The sequence below is a fragment of the Diprion similis genome, chromosome 10 (assembly GCF_021155765.1).
Source record: "Diprion similis isolate iyDipSimi1 chromosome 10, iyDipSimi1.1, whole genome shotgun sequence".
In the NCBI taxonomy this organism is placed as follows: domain Eukaryota; kingdom Metazoa; phylum Arthropoda; class Insecta; order Hymenoptera; family Diprionidae; genus Diprion; species Diprion similis.
The window spans coordinates 14,521,815-14,534,334 of NC_060114.1; the positions used below are offsets into that span (position 1 = coordinate 14,521,815).

General features: G+C 35.4%; 2 protein-coding genes across 2 annotated transcripts; one reads left to right on the top strand and one right to left on the bottom strand.

The window, feature by feature from the left end:
* Positions 1-2,633: 2,633 nt before the first annotated feature.
* On the bottom strand, positions 2,634-6,511 carry LOC124411638 (RAD50-interacting protein 1). The gene is made up of 12 exons (XM_046890879.1): positions 6,242-6,511; positions 5,871-6,109; positions 5,549-5,722; positions 5,214-5,348; positions 4,855-5,116; positions 4,511-4,736; positions 4,140-4,305; positions 3,901-4,066; positions 3,598-3,818; positions 3,357-3,522; positions 3,129-3,262; positions 2,634-2,937 (listed from the first exon to the last, which is right to left on the bottom strand). The coding sequence occupies exons 1-12, from the start codon at positions 6,368-6,370 to the stop codon at positions 2,760-2,762; spliced, it is 2,196 nt and encodes a 731-aa protein (XP_046746835.1). The 5' UTR covers positions 6,371-6,511; the 3' UTR covers positions 2,634-2,759.
* A 295-nt stretch (positions 6,512-6,806) lies between these two features.
* On the top strand, positions 6,807-10,284 carry LOC124411640 (glucose dehydrogenase [FAD, quinone]-like). The gene is made up of 11 exons (XM_046890881.1): positions 6,807-6,983; positions 7,159-7,358; positions 7,528-7,639; positions 7,717-7,851; positions 7,957-8,069; positions 8,196-8,363; positions 8,642-8,795; positions 9,022-9,182; positions 9,267-9,444; positions 9,587-9,791; positions 9,895-10,284. Exons 1-11 carry the CDS (start codon positions 6,830-6,832, stop codon positions 10,097-10,099), a joined length of 1,785 nt encoding a protein of 594 aa, XP_046746837.1. The 5' UTR covers positions 6,807-6,829; the 3' UTR covers positions 10,100-10,284.
* Positions 10,285-12,520: the final 2,236 nt, after the last annotated feature.

Genomic DNA, 12,520 nt, shown 5'->3' on the forward strand with positions numbered 1-12,520 from the left:
TTTATTGAACAAAAAATTTATAATCCCAAAAATTGATACTTGCGAAATTTTTTTTTATCTGCGGTAACGAAGCGGAAGTTTTCCTTTCCTTATCTATTCCTCTATCCTACTCTACTAACTTTGGTACTTTCTTTAAAATTCACCCTGTAGCTACCGTGGCGCCACCCTAATTTCACGCAGTTCGACGGACACTTTTCATATACAGGGTGTCCCAGACTAAAGTGCAAAAATTGATAGGGGTTGTAGAGAAGGTCGAACTGAGTGAATTAACCCAAAGAACATGAGGTCCCCGAAGTCGCGTTTGCGAGATACGACCGGTCCAAAAAGACCTGCTAAGCGCCGACATGTAGGCAACCGAATGCACATCAGGCAGCGGTTAGCGGTCTTGTTGATGCGCGCTTGACTATCAACGCGAAACATAACGCGTTCAAATTCACGAGTTTCAAACAGAAACACTCCTGACATTGAATTTTGCCGGCGGTATGTGTGCTTGGTTGCCTGAATGCCGGCGTTTAGCGAGACTTTTTTGACCGGTCATATCTCGCGAACGCGACTCCGAAGACCACATTTTCTTTGGGTTAATTCACTCAGTTCGACCTCCTTTACAACCCCTATCAATTTTTACACTTTAGTCTGGGTCACCCTGTACAGAGATAGTTTTCCTTACCTCTACCCTCTATAATGTGCGGGCACATTCTCAACTTATACCTAAGTTGTCTGTGTTCTCAAAGAGCGACGCGGCAGCGGATGCGCAAGAACTCACCGTGTCCAATGGGCGCTTTCCTCTTACGTCAATCTTCTCACACAACACGACACCAAGTTACTTCATTGGCCTATTTCGTTAGATCTGACCAATGAAATCACTTGGTGTCGATTTGTGTTGGAAAACATTTAAAAAGCATAGCGCCCCGTGTTTTCCAACACCATGTTTAACCCGAAGCGAAACTTGAATGTCAGGCATCTGTTGCTAGATTTGCTGTACATGGGTGAACATGAACATTGCAGTCTGCCACTTTAGGTGAATATAATAAGAAGTCGGGGAATCCCTTGTCGGACAATGTTATTCAATCGATCCGTCATTTTCGTACTAAATATGGATAACTCAATTCAAGAACTTGAATTCCTACGTGCTGGCCGATTATAACCCATAAAAAAAAATTTTCTATATACCGAACGTGTTGTCGAAATTGAATCATCAGAAAGAGATAAGATAAGAAAACAGATATTGTGTATATTTCAGAAGGAACAATGTTTTTTCTATTTTCGTTCTTCAAGAAAAAAAAACGCACCAAGACACCGGATGAAGCTTTGGATTACACAGTCGCCGAAGATGCTTTGGAAACATTGGCTGGTGGAAGCACAAATATCGAGCCTGTCAAATGCGCTCCGATATTGAACTTGCCCTATTCACCATCTCAACGTGAAACAGTAACGACAAGACTACTCCAAGGCGCATCAGAATCGAAATCTAGCAAGAGAGAAACAAAATTTCACAGCCAATCTTTGAAAAAATCAAGCAGCACAGAGGTTAAATTTTCTGTTTCAAATGTAACACCACCGAATCAAGAACACGTATCCGTTCCACGATATCATGTGGCATCTTCCTCTCGTGCAGAACAATCGCTCAGTACTGCTGCTGTTAGATTGTATCCTGATTTGAAAACTGTGGGTACAAAGACATGTTCCCCAAACGTGCAAAACGATCCTTGGACTCTTGTAGAAAACAAACAAACAGATTTAAGTCACCAGGACTTTACAGAAGCAGAAGACAGAAGAAGTAGAAGACTCAAAACCTCAGAAGTAAAAGTACTGAAATCAATACACGATATTGTTGGTGAAATTAAGTTCGAGATTCAGCCAAGGGTCGTTTTTTCCAGTGAGTTGGAAAAGAATTTTGAACAACTCAAAAGTAAAACTGTTAAAGATGTAACAATGATTATGTCAATGATCACCAATTCCTCGATGCTGGATTATGATTTTGACAAAGAATTGAAAGTGCAAAGTGAGTATTCCCATGTTACAAAATACGTCAAGCTGCAGTCATTCAAAGACGTCCAAAAGCATCTTGAGGAACTTAAAAAATCTATAAAAGGTCAAAGGAAAGGTCTAGCTTTTCCTAGTTATTTTGAAAAATTACGCTGCTACAAGGGAAAAAAAAGTGATATTGTTGACTGTGATTGATGAAATTTTAGCTGCTAAAGATTTAGTTACACGATCGTGCTTCACAAACACAACTCGCCAGAATAATTTTCTGCCTTTTGATTGATGGTATGAAGTGTTCTGATATCCTCTAAAAGACTGCGACTATCAGTTTGAAATTAAGTTACTGTGTTATGAATTTACAAAGAAAATTGCATTACTTCATCTTCCAGATATTAGAGTGCAATTTTACTATTATTTGATCCTATATACACGAGAGTCGTTTGTGATTTGGTATCTTGCGAACATTCTTATTGAATTTGCAGCTTAGGTCTTGCTATTCGATTGACAGAAAAAAAGCTTGATTGGTCAAAAGTTCTACTAATGTGTGAATATATTTACTCGTGAATTATTATATGATTTAATGATAGAAAGAAAGAAAACTTTGATTTGTACAGAAATTGCTTTATTTTTGTAATTGTATGATATTGATACATAGAAGAAGAATATTCAAATAAAATCATTATATTATTATATACCCAAAGTGTGATAATATTTGGGCTAACATTAATTTTCTTCATCTATTTACAGTAGAAATTTCTTTTTCTCATTTTTGTTAGTTATTGCGAACTTATGTCAGTTCTGTTTCGCAGGACAATCATCGCTATGTCTTCGGACATTTTATAAACTCCGACATCCGCTAGTACTTCAGCCGTATCTTCGTTGCCCTCTAATGCTTGTAACAACAGCATCGCTGAACCTAACGCCATGTTTAAAAGAATCGTAGCCTCCTTGATCCTGTACAACATTCATAAATTAATACAATTACAGAATAATGCCAGAGTCAATCCGTGGTTTAATAGATCAAAGGTTGACGATTGAGAAAAATCCACACTAAGAATAAGTTTAAAAATAAGAATCTCTATTTTGGAGATTACAATCTATGGTTTTGGTTTCTACACACAATTATTGCTATTTTGACTACTTACAGCGGAAAGTAAGCTTCTGGCTTGTTTGTGTACAAACCAAAGAGCGGAAGGAGATTTCTGACAATATCGTACTGTAATTGAGCCGCACCCCCAGAGTTGAAATGATTGACCATAGCGATCTCCTCGAGCAAATACTGAACAAAGAAATACCAATTACGTTACTTAGTTTTGTTATCTTATCAAAAATTTGTACACGATGTATCATAATGAGGTAGGTTTGTAACGTACTTCATCGAGTTGTGCTGCAAGATTTCTCCAAGCCTTGTTGAACAACGGTAGTGCAAGAATGTTCTGAAGCGTGTTGAGACGAGCAGCCAGCTCTTGAAACATGGGACAACCACTCGGAGTTACGGACAACGACGCCAATTCTTTTTCCGATTGCATTGCAAACCATCTAAAAAGCGTAACTAGGAATAGATATTCAGGGTCGAAAACTTTTATTATTGTAAGTTGATGTATTCGATATTACTTGTCAGTTCTGTACGGTCTGCTTTTAGCTTTCACATCCAGTGCCACAGAGTCGGTTATTTCATTCACCAACTCGCGTTCCATCCTTTGTAGCAATGCGAGAGCTTCGTCGAATACAAAACCATCTTCGTCCCCGGGATTTTCGGAAGTTTCAGCCAATTTTTCTACAGATAATTCTGTAACGTCTGACTGTTTTTTGAAATAGTGAAGCCGCAAGAAGTCCTGAGAACAGCAAAACAACACTTTTAAAGTATTTTTCTTATCTGATCTTGTACTGCTTTTTACTCTTCACTTCTTCACTTACCGGGGTGGCACCCCATTCTGTAAGAACACTAGATACGTAGTGCAGCGTATTCAAGATTTTAGGAATGATGGAAATCAGCGGATCTTCGTAATCCTCGTGCAGCAATTGCAACAAACGAACGCGCCAATCGTCCACCAGTTCTAGCTGTAGTTCGAGAAATTGTAACCTATCGAGCGAAGACATTGTTGAATTGTCGGTGAGGATGCAACGAAGCAGGAAAATCGATATCTATCACTCACCTGTGACCCGGTTGTGGCAGATGACTGTATCTATCAGTGATAGTCATTAGAAGAGTGAGAAAAGCTTCCGCGCACTCCGTTACTTTCATGTCGTCTATATCTGTACCCATCAACCTTTCCCATGCAGTCTCAGAGCTCAAAATAGCGTCCATTTTTTCCGTTGCATCTGCAATATAATATGAAAGTGACAATATATGTAATATTTTATTTTTACCACATTTTAGACTTCTTGGAAGTCGATTTGTTCACACAAAAGTTACTCCGATTCGAATGATTGAGCGTTACACATTCGTTTCACATATTCTATGGAATCTGAAAACGTCTATAAAGTGCTGGAAAATATTACTTATTGTAAGTAGAGAAATGCTTACATTTCTTTTCCATATTAACCCATTTGACAAAAATCTGTGCTTGAGTTAGTACAAAAACTGTGGCTGGTTGACTAGCTGGATACAATAACGTGTCCCTCAACTCTCTTTCAAAGCCTAGAGCCTCGTCGATTAGATGTGCAAAGAGAGCATCGTCGTACTGCATGTTTGGTAATTCTGAATATAATTTTTCCACAGCAAGTTGAACCAGTCCTCGCATGAATTCGACCTGAATAAATTATTTGTGAAAATTGGAACGATGAGAAAATTAGCTGTGAGTTTTTTTCTCACTAGACTGTAATCTTTGTTTAATTATTGGAACATATTTGAAGCGAACTCATAAATACCTTAGCATTGATGCGATCAAGTCCCAAAGAATTTACAATTGGTTGTACATTCACCCTCACCCATTCGGCGTGATCTCTGATCCATGTAAGTATCTGAGTGAAAAACCACTCAGGTTTGTCCGAGCGATTAGTTTGCTTTGCGCCTGTGAAATGGTATATGAATCTACGTCTGAGGGGCCGAATCAGCAATAAAATTGGCAAGCTCACTGGTACAAAATCGGTTAAAAGCGACGAGGTGACCGCAGGTTTCGTCGTTTCTTCACTATCGTTCAATCTGAGTTAGGGATCAATTTCAGAGTTTGTAGGAGAGTTGTGTGTTTCGAAAAGCTAGATCAATTGATTCTCGATGCAAAGGATACGGTAGCTGTAGTTGCAGCAAGTATTCCGTAACGGTACTGAACCTCGCCATTGCATCTAGCGAAGGAGTAGTTGAAAGACTCAAATTGCTGCCACAAAACGGCCATTTTAGTGCCTTCAAAATTTCGTTGTATTCTCTATAAAATTTCGTGAATTGTAGATAATTAAATGCCGAATAATCGATGGTATTTTTGGCTAGATATCGATTCATTATTGTGGAATTGCATAATGAATTGTCTTCCGTTTTTTTTTTTTTTTTTTTTTTTTTACAAAGGGAAACATTTTATATTGATAGGTATTTATGAAGCCACTAAAACAATATCTCGCCTATACTTACGCTGTGAATTTATCTTTGAGATAATTATGCCAAAAGTGAAGAGTGTCGTGTAGGTAAGTTACGAGATGATGACAAGTGGACGATTGTAATTGTGAACTTCTTTCCGTCAAGTTAGTGTACAGATTTATCGTCAGCTTGTCATCCTTTACTAATAGAGAACCCTCTATTTCGTCGCTGTGAAATTAATGATTATTTCAATTAGTTGACTGTATACGGTAAAAGAATTTAAAAAAGTTCCACTAGTTTATCGAACGTCAAGTATTTTCTCAACTTTTTTTCCAACTTTTTTTTCAACATTCGATTGTACTGAAAAACTCTGTACCATATATCCTCGATGGATTTGACCAAGTACAAGTATGACAACGCTCTTTGAAGTTCTCCTATCTTCTCAACGTTATCTCGAATCCCATCAATTTTAGAATCTTGCTGAAGCTGTTCGATTAGAACTTGTTCCAAATCATTGCTGACTTTTACCATCTCATCTATTTCATTGTTTATCCTATCAACTCCTTCTATGGCTGCTTTTACCTTTGACGGAGCCTCCGTTGATGCTAGCGAAAGCTTAAAATTGTCAAAAAATTAAATACGGATATGATTAAGATGTTTTTTTGAATCTGTAGGATTTTTAGAAAATTTGGTTTTTTAATGGTTTCGGGAGTGAATATTCAACTAGAATACACAATTTTTACTCACCGATTTTTCGATCTTATTTCTCTCGTCTTGTAGTCGCTCGTGTAGCTGACGAATTTTTCCAAGGTTCTTTAAATCCGAACCCAATTCGGCGTTGAATTCTTGTATGACCTTGTCTTTGATTTTATCCATGATTTTTATCCCAGTTATTATCACGTATCATAACTCGATCTTTGGCTGAAAACTGTATTTTTTTTTAACCTTCCAAAACACCAAGTTGCAGTATGTTTAACATGTTGGCTTCGTTGACGTTTGACGCATCATCGAAACATAACCTAACATCCGAAATTCAGTTTCACCCTTAACCCCGTATTAACCTAACCTAACATAACCTAACATAACATAACATAACATAACCTAACCTCCGAAATTTAGTTTCACCCTTCACCCCGTATTAACCTAACGTAACATAACCTAACATCCGAAATTTAGTTTCACCCTTCGTCCCGTATTAACCTAACCTCACCTAACCTCAAAATTTAAGTTTCACCAGTTTCACCCTAAGCGTAATTTAACTTGAGAGTTTTCGCTTCATCAAAATCCGCCGAATATTGACAGTTGGTGAACTGTTTTGACATTTGCTTGTCCGAAATGATTTTCATACTCAAGTACTTCGCTTTTATTATTTACGGAATTTTGATATTTTTATTTGCAAATTATCTCAAATTTGCCAATATTTATGATAAATACTTTAACTGGTCTCACAACGATATGGAGAATTCAAAATTCTATGATTATGTTGTTGGTAAGTTGTTTCATTTCGCTGTTTCAATCAGAAAGAAATTTGAAAACATTTATCTAGTTTCCTAGTTTACACAGATTATCTCCTCTTTTATTTTTCATTATTTCATTATTCGTCCTCCTAGAGCTCAACGTCTTTTGCCACATGTATCGGTCCAACGATTTTTTTAACATTTCAGTCGGTGCAGGCAGCGCTGGGTCTGTAATCGCTGCCAGATTGTCCAAAGCTGGGGAGAAAACTTTGCTATTGGAAGCAGGTGGTGCAGTTCCTCCATTCTTGAATATCCCTGTACTAACTCCGTTATTCCAACAGTCTGTCTTCGACTGGCAGCATGTTACCGTTCCGCAAAAACATGCTTGCAAAGGATTAATCAATAATGTACTCTACCTTCATTCGCGGTCAATTCGTTCTTTCTCTTCTCATCTTTCTCATATTTTATTCTGACACTTGGTTTACTCGTTAAATATCGTTTGATTTTTAAATATCATCTTCAGAATTGTCAGAATATTTGTTAATTAAATATCGCATGTGTTTAATTATATTACAGCAAAGCAAGTGGCCGATGGGAAAAATCTTAGGAGGATCGAGTAGACTAAATTATATGGCTTATGTTCGCGGTCACGCCGCTGATTACAGCGATTGGTTCCCCGATCTTGAGGGTAAAAACTTATCACTGTGACAATATTTTACGTGAAAATTAATGTAGTAATCCTGATAAACTTTTCAATCGCTGCAGAATTTATAAACACAGGAAACGATTCTTTGAATGTAAATTATAATAATTGGTACACGGATTTACCTGAAGCTATATTGAACGGAGTTGCAGAACTGGGACAAAATGTTGGAAATATAAACAGAGATCTAGACATTGGTTAGAACCGTTGAATGCTAAAGAAAATGGTAAAGAAAATGCTGGTTATTCTACTTATTGGTTGTTTTGTTTGTTTTTTTTTTCTCTTCTTCATCTTCAAATCAGGATTCATGAAAGTGGAATTGACCTCAAAGGATGGAGAGAGATGGAGTAGCGACAGACTGTTACATAGGGATATTGAAAAATTAACTGTCATCACTAACGCTCATGTTAATAAGGTGACGAGACACCATTTACTTCAAACTAAAAAGCACCTTTGAACAGTTGATAGCCATTTTGCTCAACATAAACATCCTAATTATCCAACGACGTCGCATGTAATCATTTGAATTTCATTTCTAAAGGTTTTATTGAAAGAAAAGAAAGCCGTTGGAGTTGAATTTGAGAAACTGGGAACCCAGCTGAAAGCCTTTGCCAAAAAGGGGGTCATTCTCTGTGCCGGAGCAATTGGCACTCCGAAGCTATTAATGCTCTCAGGAATAGGTCCGAGAGACCATCTTAAAGGTCTAAAGGTTACCGTTGGTTCAATCGTTTGTCAAATTTATTTACTCATCTACTCCAAATGTGGTCAAATGAAATTTCTCTCCTATCAAATCACTTGATGCGAAAACAATGCAACATTATTTGGTAACGCTGTTCTTCATCAAGTGAACCATAATCCATTTCAAATAGAGTACCTTGTTCCTTACAACGTCCCTGTTGATCCTTACACAGCGAACTGGAGTATCTAATCATTGAGTAAATGCGGATAACATTATTGCAAATACAATTTCATCTATTTGTGACTCAGATCGAAGTAGTGAACAATTTACCTGTGGGTCAGAATTTGGTGGATCATATTCTTACCGGTCTTGACTTAGTCGTGCTCAATACAACTTTACCACTGAACGTATTGAATGTTCTAAATCCTCTGTCAGCGTTCAACTACTTCTTTCACGGCAAAGGTATATATCGATTAGTAATTGAAACATTGCGACAAATGTTAATCGGTTTTTGAAAAACGAAGTTATAAGCGTTTGTTTTCACATCTTACACTCTATAGGTCTGACCTCGAAGACAAAGAATAATCGAATCTCTTACCAATGCTTTACGGATATTTTTTATTCAATTTCTGCAATATTAGGTAACACAGTTGACGATAGTAGATGAAACTGTGAATCGTTCTTCCAGGTCCTTGGACTTCAGCGGGCATCGAAGTTGTTGGTACATTGCATAGTACTAAATCAAATCGAAAACGCGATCCGCCAGATATACAACTGATGGTAATGCCAGTTGGAATATCTCAAGATGGTGGTATCGCATTGAGGAAAATTATGGGTATATCAGACGAGGTAAATTATCCCTGCAAGGTTAATATTTCAATTTCTTAAGAAATATTCTTACGGTTACAGCACTAAAAAGTTCTTCTTATTCAGGTATTTCGCGATTATTTTTCTCCACTGACCCACGAAACAGCTGTCAACATATTACCGGTTTTATTGCATCCAAAAAGCTCTGGGGATATCAAATTACAAAGTTCTGATCCAGCCGATCCCCCTATTATCGATCCAAAGTATCTTTCCGTTCAAGAAGACGTTGAAGTTCTGATAGATGGTGATTATAATATTTTTCAATCTTCGCGGATGCTGATCGAAGAATGATCTTCTAAATTTCTCGATTTCATGCGTTTCTTTAAACTATTTGTGTGTGTAGAAATATGATTCTGATTTTTTCGAGTTCCCTTGTGTCCTTTTAGGTATACAATTCGTGAAAAAATTGATCAAAACAAGAGCCATGCAGAAACTGGGCGCGACTCTTTACACAAAACATTACCCAAGCTGCAAGGAATTTTCATTCAACAGTAAAGAATATTGGGAATGTTACGTCAGACATGTTACTTTGACATCTTATCATCCCGCAGGAACCTGTCGCATCGGTAGCGTTGTAGATGAATTTTTCAGGTGCGTTGAGATCTAAGGAATTTTATTCCTCAGGATTGATCAATCTTATTAAGCATTTGCAATTGAATGATGCTGCGTTATTGAATCGTAGTTATATTTTCAGGGTCTATAACACTGAAAACCTCTACGTAGTTGATGCGTCGGTACTTCCAGTATTACCAAGTGGCAATATCAATACCGCAGTTGTAATGTGCGCAGAAAAAGCAGCTCGATTATTAATTGACAAGAAATTTGTCATACAGAAATCGCAGTGTCATACAACAGATTTTATCCAATACTTATTCTACGCTTCTCAGGTGAAGAACTGAGTATTAGACAGTTTTAGTAATTTTTCCAGAATCAACTTGTGACTGTAAATATTACAATAATAACAATTCTAATCAATTCACTTCTACATTTTGTATATTATATTCTCATCAGATACATGGTGGAAATTGTTAATTAACATACTGCATTGAGCACTTTCACAATAATAATAATAATGATAATAATAGTAATAATAATAATAGTAATTTACAACCTGCACCATTACTGGTGATTTCATTATTTTTTTTTTCAATACAACTATATGTCTATTGTATTACGGAGACAAATGATTCGATTTATCGTGTTGCCTAATAATCGTTATCTCTCAACATCGAACTTGTGAAATATTCAAACAATATGTTTGTGTAATTGAAATAATCTAATGCTAACAGAATAATTACTTTTCCTTTGAGTGAAATTATTTCTATAGATTCCAAGAAGGATCATATAAATAAGATTTATTTTTGATAAACGTAATCAATATTCTTATCCGAATCTCTTCATTAATATTGCTTTTTCAAGGGAAAGGGGGGAGGGGGGGGTGTTGGGTGTTGGGTGTTTAACACGATGATATCGAATTGAAAGAAATTATCATCCGTGATAATGGAGACTCAGGGAATTAGAGACAAATAAATTCTTCAAAAATATAAGTCATGCAAGTGTTGAATACCCGAGAGGGTAGATAATCCACGTACTATTGGAAAATGTCCTCATGACGTCAGAGTCATTGGTTGTCGGCGCCATTTTATCATCACATAACCTAAGTTTTTTCATTTTAATGGAGGCAAATCGTAATTTTTGGGTTTTCAAATCACACATGTCACATAAATTCATTAATCATAATCAATAATATATCTTGTTCTATTATTCAAAGGTGAAAAAAGACTGTCAGCTTTACAGCCTGGTTGCATTAGTTTGATTTTATCCCACCAGATGTCACATTGCAAAGTGACAATTCCAATAATATACTATATTGAAATTTTTTTTTGAATATATTAAAACGAAAATTCAGTTGACCAGAACTTAATTCTACAATATTATACTATGCAATAATCATTATTACATTGTCAAATTGCTATAATAGATTATAAGGCCACTAACGTAGGTAATTATTAAATGATTTCTTTATATTGTTATTCTTTTCTTTTCTTTTTTTTTTTTTTTTCTTCTTTTTTGGTTCACATTATTTTCAAGGCATAAAATGGCACACGTTACATTGTAGGGATATATGTATAATATAGTGTAATAGTCAAATGTACGTTAATTTATCCTGTTTTTTTTTTAATTAAGTACAATATCTTTGATCTCAAATGACTGTAATATTATTCTTATATATTAATTTATAAATATTTTATCGCTGGACGGATTCTTAAAGGCGTGAACTAGAGCGCAAAAACACACACCAATTCAAATAATATATCACACCGATGTTATCGCTTCAATGAAATTACTATCTATACACATGTATATTATACATTTATAATTAAAAACATAAAATTCATTATCATTATTATTCTTACTATTATTATTAATATATATTGTATGTATGTAGGTATTTGTATATAGTCTCTTATCTACAATAATTTGGATGTTGAAAATGATTATTGAGCAGATCTAGTTTTTGTATGACATGAAGTTTTAATTCGAATGTGTTTAATCGTTAATTATTATCAATCTCCGTATTTTTCTTTTTTTTTTTTGCTTTTGTTTTGCACTTGAATTTCAAACTTGAAAGAACAAAAGATTATTAAATTAAATCAAGTGATTAATTATATTCACTTTATCGAACTGGTTTACACTTTCTACATAAATACCAAGATATTTGTATTATGTATATATACATGATATACTGCTGGTTACATTAACAACGATCACATATATTATCTAATAATACTTGATAATATGAGCTGGTTACACATTTTCAACATCCAACTCTATACATGTGATATATTTAAATTTTTTTGAAAATATTTTGCAAAAAAGGGGAGGGACTGAGATCCTACAAAATATTCAGACAACTTTTTCTTTCACCCTCACTAATTTTCTCTTCTTTTTTTCACGTCGTCGAATAGTCGTTAATATTTGAGCATGATTGATCTGACATTACATTCCTACAGAAGCAACTCGTTCTTTTTTTTTTTTTCTTTCTTTTTTTTCCTGGCTTTTATTTCACAAATCTAACACATCAATTTCCTGTAATTAGCAGATTTCTCTCACGAATTAATAATTCATTACTTTCAAATCTAAGTACGTAAGTGTAATTTATATTAAAATCGCATTGAGCTTTATTAATTAATTCATACTTTAGAAGGCTCTCTTTTTTCAATTGTCCCTAGATACGTCTAAGGGTTCAACAATATGAAGTGAATAGCGAATATTCATTCCAATTATAAGTACTTTAATTATTGAATATCTGTACAATA